The following is a 24,780-nucleotide window of genomic DNA, read 5'->3' as shown; positions in this document are numbered from 1 at the left end:
TGAACCTTCTGCTTGTTTCTTTCACACAGAGAAGCTTCCAATACCCTCTTGACTCTTAAGATCTCTGCACATCAGATCAATCCTTTCTGCACTAAGAAATGCAAACTGACATCATCTACAGCAGGCACCCCCAAACTGCGCCCCCCCCAGATGTTTTGGCCTACAACTCCCATGATCCCTAGCTAACAGGACCAGTGGTCAGGGAAGATGGGAATTGTAGTCCAAAACATCTGGAGGGCCGAAGTTTGGGGATGCCTGATCTACAGCTTTCTAAGCAAAGAGAAGGAAGCATTTGTAGGATGCCTCTCTTCTTCAATGTTCATTTAGGCATCATGTGGTCACCTACCAGGTCTCCTCTGCCTTAAGAGGACAACCTAGAGGGTTCTGCTTTGCCTGTTGAAGCAGGTTCCTCCCAGTCACAAAAGACCCTGCCTTCTCCTCCTCTACTCTTACTCTAGCCAATTTGGCTCTCCCACTCTTGGATCCGTGCAGCCCCAACCTTTTTTTATTGCCTTGCTCCACTGCAACCTAGTACAAGGAAAGCTGCAGTCATTGTCACGAGGGCAGCTTCATCCTGTCCCAGTTGCTGCGTACATACCATTAATACCCAGAGATACAAAATTCATCCCATGACTATCCAGGTAGAAATGTTGCCGAATGTGCCATATTTTTCTGTCTATAAGACGCCCCCATGTATAAGATGCCCCCTATTTTGGGGGACTGAAATTTCAGAAAATGGGGGAAGATGGCAAAAGGTTGTTGAGCTTCTATTGCAGAGGGTTGCCCAGAGTTGTTGACCTTTTTTGGGGGGAATTACCGAGGGTTCTTGAGCTTTTTTTTAGGGGGGGATGCTGAAAATCGCTCACCCACACGCATCGCAAAAACCGCCTCCCGTCTGTTCCCTCGCCGGCAGAATCTGCCAATCACCCGCCCAATTGCCGCAACGTCAGCCAATCAACACCACCCATTAACGCAGCAACCAATAACACACACAACAGCCACTGGCAGCCATGGCAGCAACCAATCAAACGTCCACCCCTATGCACTACCCATGTATAAGACGACCCCCACTTTTTAGCATGATTTTTCAAGGGGGGAAACCTAGTCTTATACATGGAAAAGTACAGTATTTGAGTATTTGAGTAGCAGGATATTGCAAAATAAAGGAATGTAAGCAAGCAAAGAAACAGCGTAGTAATCAATGATAGATAGGTGTACTTATTTTCACCCGTGAAATGCTCAAGAATATTCAAATGGTAGCCATTGTTTTGATGTTAAAATGTGCTGCCTTCTTCCCTCTCTAGATTACATGCAGGCAATCGGTGGTGGTCGTTCAGGGACACATTGTGTTGGAAGGAGCGCTTCTCTTTGGCCAAGAACATTTCTACATCTGCAAGAATTTCACTGTGTCCCCGCTGGGGGAAGTTTACTGTACAAAGCACTGCATAACCAGGTGAGTACTTTCGTCCCCAAGTCGTTAACAGTTGTCAACAGGTTTACCACTCCTATCAGCCAATCACCCATTCCCACCACCCTTCTGAGTAATACCCCCACCCCCACCCTCTGACTATACCAGGCATAGGCAACCTTGGCTCTTCAGATGTTTTAGAACTACAACTCCCATGATCCCTGACCACTGGCCCTGTTAGCCAGGGATCATGGGAGTTGTAGTTCCAAAACATCTGGAGAGCCAAGGTTGCCTATGCCTGGACTATACATAAGGGTCTGGTGACTTCTGTTTCAGTGTATCTGAAGAAGTGTGCATGCACACGAAAGCTCATACCTATGAGGTATGCTACTGGAAGGATTATTATTATTATTATTATTTTGTTTCAACTACGTCAGACCAACACGGCTACCTACCTGTCATTTACAAGATAGATTGGCTCAGAGAAAAAAAGCCAAATTACTTCTGATTTGGGGGCAACAGGTTAGCTTGTTTTGCAGAACCAATCCAACAGGAGCCTATGGAAAGTTGATTGTGCACAGAAGGGGAATAGAGAATCAAGAGAAACACTCCAGTCTTCCTGTTAAGGAGGACAAGTCAATGCTGCAGCCCTTGGTTGATGTGCATTTCATGATTTCCTTCTAGCATCGGCGATACATTCATTCATAGCTTGTGCGACAAAGACCAGGCCACGGGGCAGGCTACATGTTCCTGCCATTCCTACAGTGACATTAAAGAGATCCATCCAATGTGCTTTCTTCTACAGGTAGGAACCAGCTGTTAGCATAGACCTTTCCTTTGGTACAGGATATCGCAGGCACAGAGGTCCTTTGGTTGGGTCGGGATGACATGGGGCAGGGGGGGCAACTTCCATCTTTCGCTGGGGCTCAATTAGTGTCAGCCCCTTCTGTCAAGAGCTTGGGTGTAACCTTGGATGCCTCCCTTTCCTTGGAGGCGCAGGTTGCAACCACAGCCAAGGTGGCATTTTTCCACCTCCGCCGCATTAAGCAGTTGGTCCCCTACCTTTCTCAGCCTGACCTGGCTACAGTGATCCATGCGACGGTCACCTCTAGGCTTGATTATTGTAACTCGCTCTGCGTGGGGCTGCCCTTGAAACTGACCCAGAAACTCCAGCGGGTGCAGACTGCCGCAGTGAGACTCCTTACGGGGTCCTCGCTGCGAGATCACATTCATCCAGTGCTTTACCGGCTGCACTGGCTCCCGCTGGAGTACAGGGTCAGGTTTAAGGTGCTGGTTTTGACCTTTAAAGCCTTATGCGGCTTAGGACCCTCGTACCTACGGGACCGCCTCTCCCGATATGCCCTGCAGAGGACATTAAGGTCCACAAACAATAACATACTGGAGATCCCGAGTCACAAGGTGGTTAGACTGGCCTCGACCAGGACCAGGGCCTTCTCAGTATTAGCCCCTGGTGGAATGCTCTCTCTCAGGAGACTAGGGCCCAGCGGGAGTTGTCATCTTTTCGTAGGGCCTGCAAGACGGGGCTGTTCCGCTTGGCCTTTGGACTGACTCAGTCTGACCCCAGTGTTACCCTCCCCTAAGGCTTTATCCTACAGATATTTAAATGCACTTGTAGATTCCTAATTTTAAAATTGAATTTTAACATTGTATTTAACCTGCATTTTAATTGAATTGTTTTTATGCTTGCTTTGATATTCTTGCTGTTAGCCACCCTGAGCCCAGTCTTGACTGGGAAGGGCGGGGTATAAATAAAATTATTATTATTATTATTAATATTTGTTCAGCCACAATATGTGGCCTTGCAGGTGCAAGAAATATAGCTCTACAAGGGGGGGGGGGTGGAGGAGGGAATTGTAAGCACGCATGGACTGTGAGTGCTTCTTTGGCTAGCAGTTGTGCTAACATTTGTGGGGAGGGATCTGAGCTATTTCCCTCCCCAAAGTTTTGGGGAAAGCATTGCTGAGGGGGATGTTAAAGGTAAAGGGACCCCTGACCATTAGGTCCAGTCGTGACCGACTCTGGGGTTGCGGCGCTCATCTCGCATTATTGGCCGAGGGAGCCGGCGTATAGCTTCCAGGTCATGTGGCCAGGATGACAAAGCCGCTTCTGGCAAACCAGAGCAGCACATGGAAAAGCCGTTTACCTTCCCGCTGTAGCGGTTCCTATTTATCTACTTGCATTTTGAACTGCTAGGTTGGCAGGAGCTGGGACCAAGCAACGGGAGCTCACCCCGTCGCAGGGATTCGATCCGCCGACCTTCTGATCAGCAAGCCCTAGGCTCTGTGGTTTAACCCACAGCGCCACCTGGGTCCCTGGGTCACAGCGCCGCCTGAGGGGGATGTTAGGTGATTCCTTTTCTGGCGATCACTGTAAAAAAAAAGTCTACACTGAAACCTTGCATTGGTAATAGAATAACAGAAACAAATTGTGGATTTCGAAGAAGACAAAAAATAGAATCTGAAGCTTGGCAACACAATCCTGGTTTCTTCAGGCGGAAGGGAAAATATTTTGGATATTATTCGAGCGTTCTTCCAAGCCTCGGAATATAGGGCAGGGCCTCAGGCAACTGGTGTTTGAGAAGAAGCTGAACGAGTAAACTAAAGCACTGAGATTGGCTCAGCAAAACCACAATCTGACCTGGAAACCTGGATTTGTTCCTAATCGGGGAGAGCAAATAGGTTGCATGGATGGATGGAGCTAAGGACTCCTTACTGTTGGTGGCAAAGAAAAATACGGTAGTTATAAGAGGGAGAATGCTCTGGGTGCCAAGATCTTAGGTTTGGGGCAAGTACTCTTTGGTGAGAGAACCCCAGCGGAGATTTAAAATCACAAAGCATGCAGGGAAGTAAAGCATGGAAATATAGGCTGTTAGACCTTTGAAAACCCTGGCAAGTTCTGAAACTTCCCTAGCATAGAGAAAGACCACACATTTGGTAAGTTAAAAATGGTTCACTCACAAACTCTCCAAAGGTCAGGTGCATGTGCTTTCCCATATAGCATTCGGAAAAAGTTGCACAGGCAGTAAAACTTGGCTTAGTTACGGTGGTGAAAGTTCCTAAATTATAGGAACTAAAGAGTGGCTTGTTAGAGCCATGTGCTAAGCTGGAGCTTCTCAAGTAGACTGAAGGGGGAACAAAGCATTTATTACCTAGTTCCTCCCCAAGGTGAACTAAGCCTGGCATGACAGCTTACTCAATGATCTTAACCCTTTCGTGCATTACTTAGATCATGAATTCCCTTTTCCATTGTAATCTCACCATTTTGACACTGGTTTGTTCTCACAGGAGATTGCCTTGGAAATCTTCTTCCGAAGTGGCTACTCCATATTCCTTGTGTTCCACAACAGTGACAGGACGAAAACCCTGAAAAGGTACCTCACACGGGAGCTCAAAGTTCCCAAAGGCTCCTTAGTGCACTGGCTAACATTCCCTCCTGCCTGATCCTGTGCTAACTTCCCCCCAGTGACGCAACAATGCCATCATTCCTGCCAGTCTGTTGGACTGCAATTTGCTTTGGGAGCAATAACTCTTTGCTCCACTGTGACAGGTTTTTCCCACAACCATTATAACCCTATTGAAAAAGAAGGCTGGTGAAACTGTCAGAATACTTTGGAAATGTAGCTGAATATTGTAAAGCAATTTCCCAGATCCCTCCTTACGAACACGAGGTTTTCTTTTTTTGTATTATCAGAATATCAGGGCATGTATTTTACTCCTGGACCCACCTGTCCTGTATTCCGGGATTTGTAGTGCACATAGGGACCCCTGACCATTAGGTCTAGTCGTGACCGACTCTGGGGTTGCGTGCTCATCTCGCATTATTGGCCGAGGGAGCCAGTGTACAGCTTCCAGGTCATGTGGCCAGCATGACAAAGCCGCTTCTGGCAAACCAGAGCAGCACATGGAAACGCCGTTTACCTTCCCACTGTAGCGGTTCCTATTTATCTACTTGCATTTTGACGTGCTTTCGAACTGCTAGGTTGGCAGGAGCTGGGACCAAGCAACGGGAGCTCACCCCGTTGCGGGGATTCGAACCGCCGACCTTCTGATCAGCAAGCCCTAGGCTCAGTGGTTTAACCCACAGCACAAATTAGCAAAATGTGTAAATATTTTACTCAGCCTGGCAGCCCACATGCAGAAACCTATTTTGTTGTTGAGTTATCCTTCCCGGTCTTGCATGCACATTAACAGGTGGAAAATGCATAGCTGTCAAATTTTCCCTTTTCTCGCGAGGAAGCCTATTCAGCATAAGGGAATTTCCCTTAAAAAGGGGGAGAACTTGACAGCTATGGAAAAATGACTACCCCAAAATATGCACACACGTTAATAATAATAATAATAATAATAATAATAATAATAATAATAAAATAGATGCCCCTCCATGTAATTATTTCCTGAGCCAGTTGGCTTTTTTCTGCTAGCATATTTTGAGTTAAAATTGACTGAATAAGGTTATTGCTGGACAACTAAGATACAGTGGTGCCTCGACATCCGAATGCCTCGACTTCCAAAGGTTTCGACTTACAAAGTCGGCAAACCCAGAAGTCTTTTTGCCGCGTGTGCGTTCTGCGTCTGTGCAAAAGCGGGGGACGCGGTCTGCGCATGTGCAAAGTGCAAAATCGTGCTTCACGCATGCGCAAATCGGACGCTTCAACAACTGAAGACTTCAACTTACGAAGAGCGCTGCGAACAGATCGCCTTCGTAAGTCAAGGCACCACTGTATTCTATTAACAACTTCCTGCAAATAATATGTGGGTTTATGAGCTTATATACAGTATTTTTGCTGTGTTTGTTGCCTCTTGTTGTCCCTTCTCCTCCTTGACAAAGCTAATCTTAACACAAAATGTGGTATGAGAAATGAACTGGGGTTCTGATATAATTGTATGTGGAGGGAAATTCAAGTGATTTTTACTTACATGTGTGTTTGTGTGTTCAACTCTGAGAAGCTGAAGGAGATATTTGTTAGGTTCTCCCAGTCCTATCGGCAACTTGTCATGAGCACATAACTGATGATTAAACTACACTGGGGCTTAGCTGGCAAAACATACAGGAATCATTAAAAGTGAATTTCTAAAGCAATTTATGATTTCTGAGCATGAATCAGCCGTTTCTATTGTTGCTGTATTTTCTTCGTTCCGGTTCAGATTTTATTCAAAGAAGCCCAATCTAAAATCGAAAGGCATCACGGAAGCATCAATTAATATAAGGTAACAACTGCATTCATTCATTCATTAACTTATAAGCCTTTCGTTCTCTTTTAGGACTGTAGCGAGCATTTCTAAACCAATGTGGCCCCTGTTACCCGACAAAGGGTGTGCTGGGAATTGTATATGGTGGTGGGAAGGAGGATTTTGAGTGGGGGGTAATGACTGGCAGTGAATGGAATAAGCACCTTTTCCATTCTCCCATCTGCTTGGAAAACACCCTCCCCCAGAGCAGCTTTCCTCTTTAAAAAAGTTATATGCATTTGCATGCAAAATCTTACTCCTCACTGAGCCATATGGTAAAGCTGTGTCTGGGCTGTACTAACTCATTAATAAGCAGGGGTGTCTTCAGGGTCCTCAGGTGCCTTTTTGTGTGTTTGCCTTGAATGCATGCAATCTTCCACCCCCCTTGGGGGGGAAATATTGAGATGTGCTTGCATCCCTACTTATAACACACCCTCTAACGTTTCTCCAGTGAAAATAGGGACGTCCTATTCCATCATCATCATCATCAACAACCAGTGCTATTTTTCTAGGAAAATCGGTGCCCGAACTCACCGTGAACGCCTCCCTTGTTTTCTTATAATGGCAATGGCGCCCACCTGAGAGGTGTCAGAACTGAGCTTTTGGCAAGCTCCCAGCTGGAAAAAAAGCCCTAATAACAACAGTTTTACTGTTTATACCCTGCCCATCTGACTGGGTTGCCCCATCCACTCTGGGCAGCTTCCAACATATATAAAAACATAATAAAACATTAAACTTTTTTTAAAAAAAACTTCTTTGGCTCGGAGGTTGGATAACTCCATACCCTCCAACATTTCTCCGATGAAAATAGGGACATCATAAGGAAAAGTGGGACATTCCGGGGTCAAAACAGAAACCGGTGTGGCTTATGTAAATCCGGGACTGTCCCTGGAAAATATGGACACTTGGAGGGTCTGTTATAAATGGGTGCTCTTGCCTAGCCTCCCGTCAGACATTCCCATCTTCTATATGTAGGAATTGTTATTCATGCTGTTACATTTGATCCTCATACCTGCCGCTTAATTGACATAGTTCATACACAGCATAACCACTTAGACCTTAGACCCTGAGAGCGCCACAGAAATCTTGGGGGGGTGGGGAAGGGTGACGAATGAAGATCTGCCTCATCTTCCCGCTCCACCACAAAACTTGCTTGTTGATAGACTTGATGGGCAGCATTTGGGATGCTTGAGGAATTTGATCTTTGCAAATTCCAAAATGAACTGACCTGATTTGTACCTCCTAGACAAACATGCAAATCAGAGCAAATGTGAAGTGTTTCTTGGCTCGAAAAAGCATCAATGTGTGTTTAGGTATACAGTGGTACCTTGGGTTACAAACGCTTCAGGTTACAGACTCCGCTAACCCAGAAATAGTACCTCAGGTTAAGAACTTTGCTTCAGGATGAGAACAGAAATCGTGCTCCGGCGGCGTGGTGGCAGCATGAGGCCCCATTAGCTAAAGCGGTGCTTCAGGTTAAGAACAGTTTCAGGTTAAGAACGGACCTCCAGAACGAATTAAGTTCTTAACCAGAGGTAAAAGGTAAAGGTAAAGGACCCCTGACTATTAGGTCCAGTCGTGACCGACTCTGGGGTTGCGCGCTCATCTCGCATTATTGGCCGAGGGAGCCGGCGTATAGCTTCCAGGTCATGTGGCTAGCATGACAAAGCTGCTTCTGGCAAACCAGAGCAGCACATGGAAACACCGTTTACCTTCCCGCTGTAGCGGTTCCTATTTATCTACTTGCATTTGACGTGCTTTCGAACTGCTAGGTTGGCAGGAGCTGGGACCAAGCAACGGGAGCTCACCCCATCACAGGGATTCGAACCGCCGACCTTCTGATCAGCAAGCCCTAGGCTCAGTGGTTTAACCACAGCACCACACTGTGCATATTTTGGGATGAAATATGCTTAGAAAGGAGAGGAAATTGGTTTACACGTATTATTCATGTGCGAATTTTTGTACGGATCTTTTTATATATTTTTGAAAATGTAGATAAAATTGTATAATTAACTGGGCAGAATGGATTTATGAGCAAACGTGACAAACGTGAAGTAGAATGTGTTGACTGCTTCTGCCCCCCCCCCTTCAGCTAGCAGTAGTCAAAAGAAGAAGAAAAAGGCATTTGCAGGATTGATTGTGGGTGAGAAGGTACAAAAGACTGAGGTTCGTGAAAGCTTGCAAAAGAAAGTTGAATCATGTCTTTAGAGGAAATACAACTCTTGTGTGTAAGGAGCATCGAAACAGCTCTCTACTCAGTCAACAAGCAGAAACCAGAGCTTTCTGAACTCTTCCTCCTGGTCTGGCTCATTCTGCTATAGCTTTGCTGTGTGGATGCGAAAATATACGAAGCGAAATGGTAATCCATTCCAACATAAATAATAATGGTAATTTTTTTGTTTGCCTTTATCATCATTTTTTAATTAAAAGATGAGTGACAGTGATATGAGTTACAATAACTGAAATAATACATGGGTTAAAAAAAATATTCCAAGAAGAAATTACCAAGTAAAGGAATTGATCGCTGATCACTATTTCTCGCTTAACATTCCCAGAGTGTTTAAAACATTCCCAGTCTTCTTCACGCTCATTAACTGTACATATTCCTTGATTCACCCAAAGATCTCAGGTTAATCCTCATAGAGCAGAACATACACCAGGAGGTTTAGTCTGGTCAGAATTGAGAATGCACTTCCAGAATCAACGCTAAATTTCTGGGAAACGAGCCACCGTAGCCACTAGAGGGCTGTGGAAATTGGTCTCCTGGGCTTTTTAGACTCGTCTACCCATGTTCTATCTGAAACCAAAGGGGCGCATGGGTTGCCAGATGCATATCCCCCCCCAGCTCTCCTACCCCACTGTTTAGTTGGAGCTTGTTGGGGTCCTCTCTGCTTGTCTCATAGACCAACTTATTTTCTAAATTGTTGATGCTGGAGAACGAGATCAGTTGAATTGCCTGACTGCTGTAATACACCTGACTTTGTTCGTTCTGAACATAGAAACGCCAAAGTTCCATTATACATGCACCGAGGCCATAAAAAAGCTGATAGAAATGTCAACATTCAAAATCGGGTGGTCAGCATATGCAGCGATCAGTAGGCCAAGCGCAACTCTTTACTGGCATGAGGAAGGAAGGCAGTCTCGTAAGCAGTTAATAACTGATACTGCATTTAAGGTTCATTTAAAACAACAACAACAAGAGTTGCCACCCAAGTTTGGCCTGAAGCAAAATTGAAAATGAGTTTGACATTCCTCCTTAAACAAAATATCCGCACATACCTCATCAAGCACTTTAATATAATATACAGTGGTACCTTGGAAGTCAAACTGTTATGTACTGAGCTGAATCCTAGAACAATAGGATTCAGAATCAGCGGGAGCTACCCAATCCAACTCCAGGTGGAAGTGAATCCGCAACCTGATTGGCCTGCTGGAGCAGCCAATCAGGCGGCTGGCAGAAGTGAATCTGCTACCTGATTGGCCTGTAGGAGCAGCCAATCAGGCTGCAGGCAAAAGTCAATCCACAATATAATTGGCCCACAGGTGTAGCCCTGAAGTAGCCAATCACGCAAGGCCCATTGTGTAAATAATGTATATAAGCAGATGGTTTTGGGAAAAGAGCCATTCGTCTTCTCTTCTCCTCCTTGATGACTATGAGCTGAATAAAGAGCATGAAATTCACTCTTGACTCCGAGTATATTTCACTGGCGACGAAGGTGGGATCCTGCTGAGCTGACCGCCACCACGCACTGCACTGCAGCACCGCCACCTGCTGCACCGCTGCATCGCACCGTGCATCCAGGCTTCAGCTCCAGGACCCAAGGAACCCAGAATGGCAACCGACAGCAGCTTCTCGCCATTCAAACCAGCATCAGGAGACTGGGAAGGGTACGCCGCCCGTTTCAACTTCCTCCTGCAAGCGAAAGAAGTCACCAACGATGCCATGAAGAGGGCGACATTCTTCAGCGTCTGTGGAGAGGAGACGTTTGAAATCGCCCGGGCTCTCCTTGCACCTAGAGATGTCGCTACCGTCTCTTACAAAACAATAATGGAACGGCTGAAGGAGCACTTCTCACCACAGCCCTCGGTGGTAGCTTGCCGAAATGCCTTCTACGCAAAGCGGCAAGCCCCGGGGGAAACCATAACTGGGTTTGTGACCTCCCTCCGCCAAGCCGCCCGGTTATGCAACTTCTCAGAATTGGAGAACATGCTTCGTGACCGCCTCGTCGGTGGCCTGAGGGACGAGATGTTGCAACGACGCCTCTACGCCAAAAAAGACCTCACGTTCCAGATTGCTCTGGAGGAAGCCCTGGCAACCGAAGCCGCCGAGAGGTCAACGCAAGAGGCACGACCGGCCCCGCCATCCCAACCGAGGGTCTACCACGAAGACCTCACCGACGAATCCGAATCTGACAGGGAGGAAGTACACCGAGTACAGCAGCGCACTCAAGCAGCACACACACCACAGCAGCCTCGACGAGAAGGAGGGAACTGTGCAAGCTGCGGGGAGAACCACGAGAGGAGGACCTGTCGTTTCCGTAACGCAGAGTGCAGGCAGTGCAGAAAATTGGGACACATCGCCCGGGTGTGTCGGGCTCGACTCACCCGTCGACAAGCATCAGATGACCGACCCAGGAGCCCCAGGTCACACGGCACCATGCACCAAGGCAACTCGACGGAGATCACGGACTACCAGGTATTCCAGTTGCCCCATCCCAGCACAGAGAAAATTTATATAGAGGTACAGATAGAGGGAGCCCCATGCCGCATGGAGCTGGACACGGGTTCAACTCTATCCATAATCTCGGCCCGAACATTAAGGGAACTGTGCCCTAATGGGGGTCCCAAACTAAGGCCGGCCCCATTCACCCTCCGGGACTTCCAGAAACGTAAGGTCCCTACTATGGGGGTGGGGACCTTCAGGGTGCAATATCGAGGGCGAAAGCAACAATTGGACTTGCTGGTAGTTAAGGGCCCCTACGTTAGCTTACTGGGACTGGCATGGTTTGGACCTCTGGGGCTAGCCGTTACCGGGGTGAACCGCACTAGCTTACAAGTGGACGTGGACGCCATATGCAAAGAGTTTCCAGGGGTTTTCGATGGGGCATTGGGACGATATACAGGACCCCCCATTGCCCTACAGCTAGACCCCGCTGTACGACCCATCAGGCACAAGGCCCGCCGGGTCCCGTTCGCCCTGAAACCCCGCATAGACGAGGAATTGGACCGGCTCGTGGAGCAAGGAGTGCTGGAGCCGGTGCCCAACGCCCCCTGGGAAACTCCAATTGTCACACCCGTCAAGCCTAACGGTTCGGTCCGCATCTGTGCAGACTACAAATGCACCATAAACAAGGCTCTCACGGCCCATGCATACCCAGTGCCAGTGGTCAGCCATGTCCTCGCCACCCTGGCTGGGTCAAAAATCTTTGGCAAACTGGACTTGGCCCAAGCGTATCAACAGTTGCCTGTGGACGAAGCCACAGCAGAGGCTCAGACGATTGTGACGCACAGAGGGGCATTCAGAGTAAAGCGGCTGCAATTTGGCGTTAGCGTGGCACCAGGCATATTCCAGAATCTAATGGACTCTCTCCTTAAAGGGATTCCTGGCGTCACCCCCTTCTTCGATGATGTACTGATCGCCGGGCCCACACCAGAGGAATTTGAGGACCGCCTCCGCTCCGTCCTGCACCGTTTCCAGACGGCGGGCCTCAAGGTGAAGCGGGAAAAGTGTTTACTGGGAGTGCCGCAGGTGGACTTTCTGGGATTTAAGGTGGACGCAGAAGGGGTCCATCCAACCGGTGACAAGGTACGGGCCATTTGTGAGGCCCCAGCGCCCAAGAGCAAGCCCGAACTTCAGTCATTCTTGGGACTATTGAACTTTTACCATGCCTTCCTTCCCCATAAGGCAGCGGTAGCGGAGCCCCTACACAGACTCCTAGATAAAAGGGCCCCTTGGGTGTGGGGCCAGCGACAAAGGGCCGCATTCCAGGCAGTCAAGGACTTGCTCGTCTCGAACTCGGTCTTGGCACACTTCGACGAGAGGCTGCCAGTGGTGCTGGCATGCGACGCCTCTCCCTATGGCATCGGCGCTGTCCTGGGACACCAACTCCCGGATGGAAGAGAGGTGCCGGTGGCATACTTCTCCCAGACGCTTGCTGCAGCCGAACGAAACTACTCACAGATTGACAAGGAGGGTCTGGCAATCGTGAAGGGCGTAAAAAAATTCCATGATTTCTTGTACGGGCGGCCCTCCGGACATTTGTGGCCCAGGACCCAGTGTATGCAAAGAATTTTGGGGCAGGCCCAGCATGGGTACCCGCCACAGTCACCAAGGTGACCGGTCCCGTGTCGTACGAGGTACTAACGGAAGGGGGGCAATGTTGGCGCCGCCACTGCGACCAGATACGGCGACGATTCCCAGGAGGAACCCGGGAGGAGAGCGGGACAGAGGGGTCCCAAGGGGACAGCAGGGCAGTGAGGCCTGTAGAGCGAGAGGGGTGGGCAGAGGAAGCAGAAGCAGTAGGCACAGAGGGGCGCCCCGAGGCTGGAAGGACACCGGAACCAGAGCTACAACCTAGTGGTTCAGTGGCGCCAGACCAGACAGCCCCGGCACAGCCAGCAGCCTCGGAACACGAGCCAGAACCAGAACCCCTGACCAAGGAACACCCCAGGCCACAACGCACACGGAGGCGGCCAGCAGACCTTGGGGACTACGAATGCAACTTCCCGGGCAGGACTGGAACTTAGAGGGGAGGGGTGTTATGTACTGAGCTGAATCCTAGAACAATAGGATTCAGAATCAGCGGGAGCTACCCAATCCAACTCCAGGTGGAAGTGAATCCGCAACCTGATTGGCCTGCTGGAGCAGCCAATCAGGCGGCTGGCAGAAGTGAATCTGCTACCTGATTGGCCTGTAGGAGCAGCCAATCAGGCTGCAGGCAAAAGTCAATCCACAATATAATTGGCCCACAGGTGTAGCCCTGAAGTAGCCAATCACGCAAGGCCCATTGTGTAAATAATGTATATAAGCAGATGGTTTTGGGAAAAGAGCCATTCGTCTTCTCTTCTCCTCCTTGATGACTATGAGCTGAATAAAGAGCATGAAATTCACTCTTGACTCCGAGTATATTTCACAAACAGAATCCATTCCAGAAGTCTGTGTGACTTTCATAACGTTCGGAAACCAAGGCGTGGCTTCCGATTGGCTGCAGGAAGCTCCCGCAGCCAATCGGAAGCCGTGGAAGTTGCATTGGAAGTTCGGGTTCCAAAGAACGTTCACAAACCGGAACACTCCCTTTTGGGTTTGTGGCGTTCGGGAGCCGAAACGTTCAACTCACAAGACGTTCGGGATCTAAGGTACGACTGTAGTTTTGACTTCTTATGCTCTTTGCAAAACAGGAAGTGTGGGAAAATATTTCAGTGAAGCTTATGCCTTAAAACCATAGGCTCTGTGCACATTGCCAGCTTAAAAGTCAGCGAGGTTGTCTCCCCTGCTGCGTTTTGAATTAGACTTGTGCATTGTACAGTTGGCCGTATTCCTAAACTGCCCCCTGTCAGTAGGTGGAGAAAGGGGCCTGGGTGTCTCCACAGGGCTTAGGTTTTCAAACTGGGTTGAAGCTGATCTGGGGGAAATGCAACAAAACACAGTATTTCTAAAAAGAAAAAAGAAAAAAAATACAGGAGAGATGTGGACTGCCGTACATATGCATCTTCACAAACCAGCCATAGGAGCGCGGTGAATTCAGAACAAACAGGAGTGCGTTCACAGCTTTCATTCCCCAATTCTTTTTAATTGTTCGGCAGAGCATTGCTTCTCCCAAGGCAGCTATCAACATGTTAAAAACAATACATGACGTCGCAAATCACAGTACAATTTGAAAACGTCACCCAAAGCACAATAATACATTAATTAATTGTTATTTTTACAGAACCAAGCATACCCAGTTTTGCCTTTCCCTTCCTTTTAAACGAACCCAAGGTTAGTTACCGTATTGACTCGAGTCTAATGCGCCATTGAATCTAATGCGCGCACCTCACTTTTCAACACCTTGAAACCAAAGGAGTATTTGCTGGCAAATGTAAACGCGCCGTTGAATGTAATGCACACCCTGATTTTCGCAATGTAATTTGGCCAAAAAAATAGGTGTGCGTTAGACTCGAGTAAATATGGCATAAACGTTAACTTTGCAGAAACAAGGGCATTCTAAACTGGTGTTTATTCTGTGGCCAGAGTGCTTAGCTTGGGTGCAGAAAGCCCTACAATGTTCACAGAATGGCCTTGAACAAGTCACTATAGTCTTTTTTTTTTCTTTTAAGGTGACTTGTACCCATTGCATGGTAGGGTTCACTGTGTGTAAGCCAATGATGGGTGTTCTTTACCTTGCAACAAACAAGAGGGGGGACCCAGAGCACAGGTTATCAGACGTACACGTCAGACTCTACATGCCTGCATGCTGCTATATGTTAAATGCAAAAGATTTATGGTTTGGGCAAATGAGTTATTTCGAGGGATCCTGCATTTGGACAATGGCCATGTGCCTTTTTTGCGTGTGTGCTGTTGCTCAATCAAGGCCGGCGATCCACAATTTGGGGCTGGTTTTGGTTGCCAGGACAAAATCCGCTGCTCTTTCTCTTCTTGAACTTCCCCTGCGCCTGCCCCCCGAGATCGGGGGCAATCCTCTACTCCCCGTCCCCTATTTGCAGCTTGGTTTGGTCATGGGTGGCGAGGCACTGCCCACACCTCTGCTGCCAGGTACCCAAACAGCCACCCTCTCCAGAACTAGAGAAATAGGTTGGCTTATTTGGGGGGCTGAGTAGGAAAGTATTGAGGCTCCACCACCCAAACACAAAACATCAATCCTCACTGTTCCTCTCTCTAAGCTAAAAGGGAAGATTGGGTTTTGCTTTAGCAGTGGACAGGCAAGCACTTGGAGTACCTCTTCCACCCAGTGACCAAACAGTCCCACCCCTCTTCTTCTGGGGGGGGGCGCAAGGGTCTTCTCCATAGTAGTGCTGAATATCTGAAGCTCAGCGCAACTGTGGTGACGATCCCTGCGCATTCCTCTAGCCCCAAACTGAAGAGCTCTAGCCATGGGTGAGAGTGGCCAGCAGGTTTATAGATCACCGATCAGGGCTCCAAGCCTGGCAATATGTGTACAGTATATTGTTTTCTGTTTGGTGGAGTGACACAAACAGAGGAGTGACACTCTTTTAGTGGGTGCAGAGCTATGTGATCAAGAGCACTTTTATTGCTTGGGGACAGATTACAACGATTGGATGCAAAGGTGCCATACTGTGCCTTGCCTCTACCTCGCTCTTGGCCATGCATCCATCGGTGATGGTTGTAGCCCATTCACCTCCAATTTTCCTGGTTCTCCTTTGCCGTAGAATTGGGCGTCATGAGGCTCGAAAAGTCTGGCTTCCTGAGAGGGGTAGGCGGAGTATTCTTCAGTTTGTTCAGCTTGTCCCTCTCTTCTTGACACTTCCTCAAGCATGGGTAGCAAAGATCTTTTTCTTCCACCACGTAGAGTGTCTCGAGGCGCTTAATGTGGTCAATGTAGAGTTCCTCTTCTGTGGGCCCAGGAAAGGGATTCCGCTTGGAGTTCAACTTCTTGAGTTTGGGGAGCTTTGCAATGCTGTTTGGGATGCTCTTCAGCAAATTGTCAAATACTCCAACTTCCTGGAGCTCCTTCAGTTGCCCCAGAGTGGTTGGGAGGTTGTCGATGTGGTTTAGGCCAAGATTGAGATTACGCAAGAGCTTGAGCTGGTTCAGCTCCATGGGCAAGCTCCGGGCCGTTAGCTTGTTGTTGGAAAGGTTCAGGAAAATGAGACTCTGGAGGTTCCCTATTGTTTCTGGCAGCTTCTCAATCTGGTTGCTGTGCAAGTCCAGCCAGCGCAGGTTCGTGAACTTCTCAATTGAGTCTGGGATCTTCTTGAGCATGTTTCTGCTGAGGTCCAGTTCATCCACATCGTTCAACTTCAAGATGCACCTGGGGAAAGTAGTGATGCCCATCTTGCTCAGATCAAGGCGACGTTTCCCATCAAATGTGATCTTGATGCAGGTCTTGGCAACTTTCAAGGTGACCTTTTTCCCCTTGGGGTTTTTCCCCCCCTTAGCCATTCCCAGCGAGAAGAGTGCGGCGCAGATGAGATGAATTAAAAGGAGCCCAAGGAAAGTGTCCCAGTGAGATCTGCTGCTGCTTATTGTTGAACCTGAATTAAAAAACACATACATATATAACTGTTAAATCTATACAGGTCACGCCTTTTTGCTGGGCAGGGTTCTCTTATTAAAATACTCTTAATACAGAATGACGTAAGGGACCCAGGTGGCGCTGTGGGTTAAACCACAGAGTCTAGGGCTTGCTGATCAGAAGGTCGGTGGTTCGAATCCCTGCGACAGGGTGAGCTTCCATTGTTCGGTCCCAGCTCCTGCCCACCTAGCAGTTCGAAAGCACATCAAAGTGCAAGTAGATAAATAGGGACCGCTCCGGCGGGAAGGTAAACTGCGTTTCCGTGCGCTGCTCTGGTTCGCCAGAAGCAGCTTTGTCATGCTGGCCACATGACCCAGAAGCTGTCTGCGGACAAACGCCGGCTCCCTCGGCCTATAGAGCGAGATGAGCGCCGCAACCCCAGAGTCGGACACGACTGGACCTGATGGTCAGGGGCCCCTTTACCTTTTAATACAGAATGACAGAAAGCTTCTTCCCCATGCGCCAGGTGTGCAAGCTTGCATGAGCTGCAAGGGCAGCTGGAGGAGCAGCCTCAAGAAGCCTCTGGCTCATGAGGAGACCCTCCCCAGAGCCTGAAGGGGACGTCATCTTCATCCTGCTGCTGGAGGGGCGGCAGGGCTTCCTCAGCTAATGCTCAAGGAAGCAGCTGTGGCGGCTGCGCTACCCCGGACGTCAGCTGTTAGGCGAGGAGGCTGAGCAGCTCAACAAAGACAAGATGAGTTTGGCCCCCAAAGCTCAGTGGTTCAGCCTGTGCCCCTAGATTTTCAGTTGAGTCAGGACAGTCAGGTACAGTACTCTTCTTCAGTACTGATCCAAGGCCAATAAACTTAGTTGCTGGAGGAAACCGCTGCAAATTAACTATCATGCCAATTTCCTTCCATGCACACATAGGAAGAGTCCTATGAATGCTTTCCCCGTAGTTCTCTACAATGAAAGTTTAAAAACAAACAAACACATGCACACATAGATAGATACACAAATTGCTTTCCAGTATAAATTATCTACATATTCACTGACATACAATTACAACTGCCCAACAGCTCCCTCATTGGCTTTCTTTTATCTGAAGTGCCGCTTGTCGGTTTTGTGCGTGTTTAGGTTGCTTGTTGCTAGCTGCAGCTTGCATGTCCAAAGGCTGCAAGTCTCCCTATGTTTACCCAACAGCAAGTTCCAGTGGATTCCCTGGGACTTAATCCCAGGCAAGTGGGATAGTATGGCAGCCTTAACCTGCTTCCTATTTTGAGTTTTGAAAACCAACGCCCCCTAGTGGTGCACCAACGCAAGTGTGTCAGCACATTTTGCAAAGCTAATCAGGGTTTCGATGGAATGCATAATTCATTATTGTTCTTTTCCCATGGAAAGAAGTCGTCTCTTTTGCTCTCTGTAGACTTTTTGTTTTGCTCAGTTAAAGTCCAAGCCTCATCCTCAAAGTAAGGAGGATCATTTGGATTTGACAGCTCTCTCTCTTTTTAACCATCCATCCTCTATATTGTTGTTTTTAAAAAGTGTGCTTGCCCCTTTCCTGTCCTTCCTGCGTGATGCCTGAGTGAGGGAAACAGGACAGAATGAACTGTGAAATCAGGGTTGTGAGAAAGGATGGAATAGAACAAAATAACACCCCCCAAAAAAAATCTCCCTCCCTGCTCTCCTCTCTCTTTCCTTCCAACCAACCGCACAATGCATATGACAACAGTGTGTCATACTGAATGTAAACAGACTCTATGAATTGAAAGTGGAGACAATATTTGTGTTTTTCTTAGTTTGCTTGTTACACAAGAAAAACCTTTAATAAAATAATTAAAAACAAAAGAAAGGCAGGCTAACCCCAGGTAAAGGTAAAGGTAAAGGGACCCCTGACTGTTACGTCCAGTCGCCAACGGCTCTGGGGTTGCAGCGCTCATCTTGCTTTACTGGCTGAGGGAGCCAGCGTTTGTCCCCTGACAGTTTTCCCGGGTCATGTGGCCAGCATGACTAAGCCACTTCTGGCGAAACCAGAGCAGCGCACAGAAATGCCATTTACCTTCCCGCCAGAGCGGTACCTATTTATCTACTTGCACTTTGACATGCTTTCGAACTGCTAGGTTGGCAGGAGCTGGGACCGAACAACAGGAGCTCACTCTGTCACAGGGGATTCAAACCGCAGACCTTCTGATCGGCAAGCCCTAGGCTCAGTGGTTTAGACCACAGCGCCACCCGTGTCCCTCAACCCCACTTATATGGCAGTAAACACTCCAGAATTCAATGTGGTTTACTTCTTCATAGACCATGGTTAGGATTGCAGCATAGATGGTTTTGTGATGGGCTGTTATGTGACAAGCCACTTTATTAATTTTTATCTTTAAAGGTGGCACTATATTCTTAGTTGGTTTTGCTGCGAAAGACCAACTGGGGTGCCCCTCTGGAAATCCATTAGCTTTGAGAGGAAATGCACAGGAAAGGCAATCAATTTGTAAATATCTGTTGATTGCTGAGGTAGGCATATCGATTGTGCCAGACGGTACGCTTAAAAAAGAATAGGTATATTTCCACATCAGTGGACTAACAGAAGAAAGACTAGCGCAAGCTAAACCAGTTGCAGCAGAATGCAAAATGAAAGTGAAAAGTGCCAATGAAATGAAAGGATGAAAATGTCAATGAGTGAGGCACGTCCCTAGATAGACTGCAAGAAAATGCAGTACAGTCAACTCGCAACTTGTACATGTTTAACCTGCGCGAGTGCAGTTTTATGCGCTTGGCAGCTGGACAGCTGCGATTGCACGGATTAGACTCCCGCAAAGTGGAGAGCTTCCTGCGCTCTGGAAAGGTTGAGACATCTGGGGCCACCCGAAATCTTGCAAACGCCTCCAGAGCCTGCATGAGTCCTTCCCAGAGCCTGGTAAGCAAGGCAGAGAGAGACCTTCAAAGCTCTCCACCTTGCATAAGAGGAAAGAGCCATTTGGTGCACCAACTCTGGAAAGGAAGGGTTGGTCACATGGGACATTTCCGGGGTTGCTCTGGCTAGACGTGATTTTGGCTTTACACGCAATCCCCGGAACCTAACCCCCATGCATGTTGCGAGTTGTCCGTACTTCCGGAAATAGTTTTTTGCCACTTTTTGTAGGTACTTGCGGGGTAGCGATGAGCACAGGTTCCACTTGGCTGAGCCCCAGCTGAACCGAAATCTCCAGCATTTAATTGTGAAGAGTCAAATCACCGTTTTGATGAATGATTGTTTGAGAAAGAATATAGATTTGTCTACAACACTCCTCTCCATTAGAAAGGTTTCATTACAAGCCCTTCAGGCTTTTTGACTACTCATTAATCATGTGCAAGTACATAGACGCAGAGATCAGATGGGAGATAATGCATTTCAGCTCATTTCAATAACATACTGCGGCCCTTAACAATTGCTGCCAGGATCCCACATTCGCCGAAACGCTTAGCTTTCTCCAAAATAAAATAATGGCAGGGAACCATCTTGGCTCTGAATACAGATCCATCTGGCCTTTCAGTAAGCCTCTACCCCTGGAAGAGACTTCTCAAATCTTTTTGTACAATCGCACCTCCTGAAAACCGTATTCACTCTATCATGGTCTTCGTATCACTTTTTTATTTAGTCCAAGTTAGTAAGATGGTCTGGAGAACGAGAACATGGTCTCCCCTAAAGAACAGCATCCAGATAAAGCCAGCTTTGGCCGGATTAACAGCCGTGATGCTATTATCAGGATTGGGATTCAGGTTACCGAAATGATTTTTTATGTTTGGGGGGGGGGAGTTAGAAAATAATTTAAGAAGTCTTAACCGGAGCCAGGTAGGAAAGTACTGGTGTATTTTGCAAGCACAGCTGCATTGCTGACTGTCACCCGAAGTATCCCCTCCAAGGTTTGTTAAGATCTTTCCAATGAAAATAGGTGCTACTCAAATGGGTGGGGTGGGGTGGAGGAAATCTTCATATTAGCAGGGGCTTCAATGACCAGGAAGGGGTTCGTATTGAATCCTGTCTATAACGGAGCAGGATTTAACACCCCCACCCCCACCCCCACCACTAGGGCTGAGCAAAGCCTGGTCTTCAATAGCATGATATATCACCAGCTTAACACTGTGATATCAGGGACCCAGGTGGCGCTGTGGGTTAAACCACTGAGCCTTGGGCCTGCTGATCAGAAGGTCGGCGGTTCGAATCCCTGTGACGGGGTGAGCTCCCGTTGCTCGGTCCCAGCTCCTGCCCACCTAGCAGTTCAAAAGCACATCAAAGTGCAAGTAGATAAATAGGAACCGCTCCGGCGGGAAGGTAAACGGCGTTTCCGTGCGCTGCTCTGGTCTGCCAGAAGCAGCTTTGTCATGCTGGCCACATGACCCGGAAGCTGTACACCGGCTCCCTCAGCCAATAAAGCAAGATGAGCGTGCAACCCCAGAGTTGGTCATGACTGGACCTAATGGTCAGGGGTCCCTTTACCTTTAACACTGTGATATACCTATATATCACAATGTCTGAAATAAGGATGCAACTATGTAGAGGTGAACGATGTAATGTCCTGGTAACTGCTACTACTAAGTGGTATTTGGGGTGTGGATTGCGCTGTGGTCTAAAGCACTGAACCTCTTGGGCTTGCCGATCAGAAGGTTGGCAGTTTGAATCCCCACGACGGGGTGAGCTCCCGTTGCTCTGTCCCAGCTCCTGCCAACTCGAAAGCATGCCAGTGCAAGTAGATAAATAGGTACCAGTGCGGTGGAAAGGTAAATGGCATTTCATGAGCTCTGGCTTCCGTCATGGTGTCCCGTTGCGCCGGAAGCGGTATAGTCATGCTTGCCACATGACCCAGAAAGCTGTCTGTGGACAAACACCGGCTCCCTCGGCCTGAAAGCGAGATGAGCGCCACAACCCCATAGTCGCCTTTGACTGGACTTAATCGCCCAGGGGTCCTTTACCTTTTACCTTTACCTTAAGTGGTCTAAAACAGACACATTTTACTTACTTTAACATATTGTTACAACTGTTATGTTATAGTACAGAGCAACAGGGACAGAAGGAATGAGAGAAGCGATGACCGGCTCCACGGTTTCCCCCCAAATCATGATTTTTTTTACATAGCACAAACACACACATTGTGATTCGCGATATAGCACCATGTCGAATGTTATGAAACTGTTATCACAATGTGGACTTCAAACTGATGTTAGATGATGGAGTGATACATTGCCCAGCCTTACGCACCACTCATCAGCTGATGAGCAAGGAGTTGAATCCTGCTTTGCGCGCCAGTTCTCTGCCAATTGCGGCGCCACAAGTTGATTTGCAGGTGTGCAAGGCTTTGAGAGACTGGAGTTTCTAGGCAGAGAGCAGACCAGACTGGGAAGTTCTGGGACTTGCTTTGTCGAAAAATAAAAGCAGAACTTCTCCGTATTCTGCACCAGACATGCAGGTGGCGTTGCTTGTGTTTATAAGTACAGTCAGACCTCGTGTTGCATCCGCTGCAGCTTGTGTTTCTTCGTGTTACGAATGCAGCAGACCCGGAAGTGTTTACTTCCGGGTTTTGTTGCACACGCATGTGCAGAAGCATTCTGCGTGCTTTGCACATGCGCAGAAGCACTCTATTGTGCTTTCGCGCATGCACAAAAGTGCCGCTCGGGTTGCGGACTTTTCGGGGTGCAAACAGCCCCCCCAGAACGGATCGGGTCTGCAACCCGAGGTACCACTGTACAGTGTTGGGGCGTGACAAGCTGGTGGTAGAATTGGGGCTGCGTGGCACAGATGCACCGCCGTGAGCACCTGATTGTCTCTTGCAGTGTGTCCACACACACCCGACCTCGCCTCTGCTTTTATACTGTCCTGGTAAGGTGGCAGAAACGCTGGTGTCGGCTCCTGCCCTCACCTGGAGCCATCAGGTTTGTGGCTGAGATGAGATCTGAACTGGGAACTCCCAGGTAGATAACAGCTTCTGCTACTAACCTTATACCATTGGGGCTGATGAATTGAAACCGCGGCAGTATTGCAAGTCAGCCAGCGAGCTTGACATCCCCACTAAACACATAATAAATGGCTTTGCTCACATGCCTAATCATTCTTCCCATCCCATTGCATATCCACACACCCCTCCCCCCCACACCACATTCCCCGCTGAATTCCTTGGGCCCAAATGGATGCTCTCTGTGGCCGCTCAGGCATATTCTGCTTAATTTGAAGGAGAACGTCTGCACATCGTTGAAAAACAAGGGCCCTTTTTCTGCGAAGCCAGCCATGTTGTTTTTCTACTGCAAAGCCAGCTCTCGCTGTTATTTGCAAGTTGCATGGCTCATGCAGACAGAATCTGAGCTTCCCGGGGACCTCTGCACCCTTTGTGTGCATTCTAATGTAAGGATCAGAGTCTTTTGCCTCTCCAAGACACAATGATATTGGGTGCTCAGCTCCCATTTTCTCCCAAAGTTTTGAGGGGCCAGACTTGTCGCTCATTCTGTTATTTTGGGACAGCGTTGTCTTGGGAAGGAAAGGGTTAACCCACCCATCCCTGCGTGACAAGATACAGATAAATGAAGCCCCCCCCCCCCGTATAGTTCGACCCTTGATTGACAGAGACACATATCGAGTCCCTCTGTTAGGGAACATACAAATAGCATATCCTGGCTCACTTGACGGCTTTTTCAGCCCTCCTCCTACATAAATCTAAAGAGATGAATTCAAACTGCTCTGCTTTCTGCTAGCAGGCTGCCTTAAACTAAAGAGAACCTCCATAATTTCACAAAGGCTGTGATGTGCAGATTCTGTTTGGCTCACAGCAGCTTGCTATCGGAGAGCAAAGCAATCGAATTCATCTCTTTAGTTTCATCTAGGAGGAGTGCAGGGAGGGGAAACTTCCTCTTTTACAGCCTTTAAAAAGAAAAAGGGAGAAATGTTCCTGGTATCAAACCCACATAAGATATGCTGTGTAGAGAGTTGATGAAGAGGCTTCATCTGAGCCGCTCGACGGGGTTGCTAAGCTGCTGTATATAAACAGGGGAAGTGTATTAGCTGCACCTTGGGAAACTAAGCAAGTCCACTGAGTGGATCTGGCACTGAACACAAGCTTTTTCTGCTAGCAAGCTTCTCCCACTAATCTCCTTCAAACAATGCGTCCTTATCGTTGCCACTGTTTGGGAGTTAAAAAAACAAACACAAAAAAACCTGGACTGCAAGGGAAATGTCTATCTCTTCGAGATTTCCACAGGATTTACAAGCTCTAAAATCTAAATTCTAAAATAATGTAGGATCTGCATTGGGAGAAGTTGACTTACCCTGTTCCTGGGATATTCTAGCCAGCCCTTGTGATGCCGCCTGTGAAACTTTTGGTTCCTAAGCAACAGGAAATTCCAAGCCCTTGGAGACCATTAGCATATGCCTGCCTGGTTTCCAACATGCCCAGGAGGTCAAAGGCAGCGCCCGAAGGCCCTGGGCTGTGTGAGCAGAACAGGGTTGTGAGGCTCTCTGGCTGATCCCCTTGCCTGGTAGAATTCTGTGGCTGAAGGACGGATCAGGCTGCAACGCAAGGGGCCTCACAGCGCCCGTGAAACCATCGCCCTGTATTTAACCCTGGTGACGTAGTAGCAGGATGCCCGGCAATGAGAGCTTCCAACCAAATACAGAGTTGGGTGCATGGCCGGGCCCTGGCACCCAGCAGGGTGAAGCAACAGACCCTCCAACATTTCTCTGATGAAATTAGGGGTGCCCCATTCCGTAATAATTACTTTATTATTTTATTCCTGGCTCATCTGACTGGCTTGCCCCAGCCACTCTGGGTGGCTTCAAACATATATGAAAACATAATAAAACATTCAAAAGCTTCCCTCTACGTGGCTGCCTTCAGATGTCTTCTAAAAGTTGTAGAGTTACTTATCTCCTTCGTTTGGGGGTTGCATAATTCCATACCCTGCAACATTT

General features: G+C 48.1%; 2 protein-coding genes across 5 annotated transcripts in view; one reads left to right on the top strand and one right to left on the bottom strand.

Annotated features, from left to right (window-relative positions):
- The window catches only part of WDFY4 (WDFY family member 4), a 173,296-nt gene that overhangs the window by 111,153 nt on the left and 37,363 nt on the right, over window positions 1–24,780 (top strand). For all 4 annotated transcript variants that reach the window (XM_060275113.1, XM_060275114.1, XM_060275115.1 and 1 more), the window contains exons 44-47: window positions 1,305–1,453; window positions 2,093–2,213; window positions 4,714–4,799; window positions 6,574–6,636. In XM_060275113.1, the coding sequence (XP_060131096.1) occupies window positions 1,305–1,453; window positions 2,093–2,213; window positions 4,714–4,799; window positions 6,574–6,636 (419 nt within the window). The remainder of the gene's footprint in view (window positions 1–1,304; window positions 1,454–2,092; window positions 2,214–4,713; window positions 4,800–6,573; window positions 6,637–24,780) is intronic.
- Window positions 14,595–24,168, bottom strand: LRRC18 (leucine rich repeat containing 18). Its single transcript, XM_060275124.1, has 2 exons — window positions 24,138–24,168; window positions 14,595–16,869 (listed from the first exon to the last, which is right to left on the bottom strand). Exon 2 carries the CDS (start codon window positions 16,775–16,777, stop codon window positions 16,010–16,012), a length of 768 nt encoding a protein of 255 aa, XP_060131107.1. The 5' UTR covers window positions 16,778–16,869; window positions 24,138–24,168; the 3' UTR covers window positions 14,595–16,009.

Source organism: Zootoca vivipara, chromosome 5 (assembly GCF_963506605.1).
Source record: "Zootoca vivipara chromosome 5, rZooViv1.1, whole genome shotgun sequence".
Classification (NCBI taxonomy): domain Eukaryota; kingdom Metazoa; phylum Chordata; class Lepidosauria; order Squamata; family Lacertidae; genus Zootoca; species Zootoca vivipara.
This window is presented reverse-complemented; position numbering and strand designations above follow the sequence as displayed.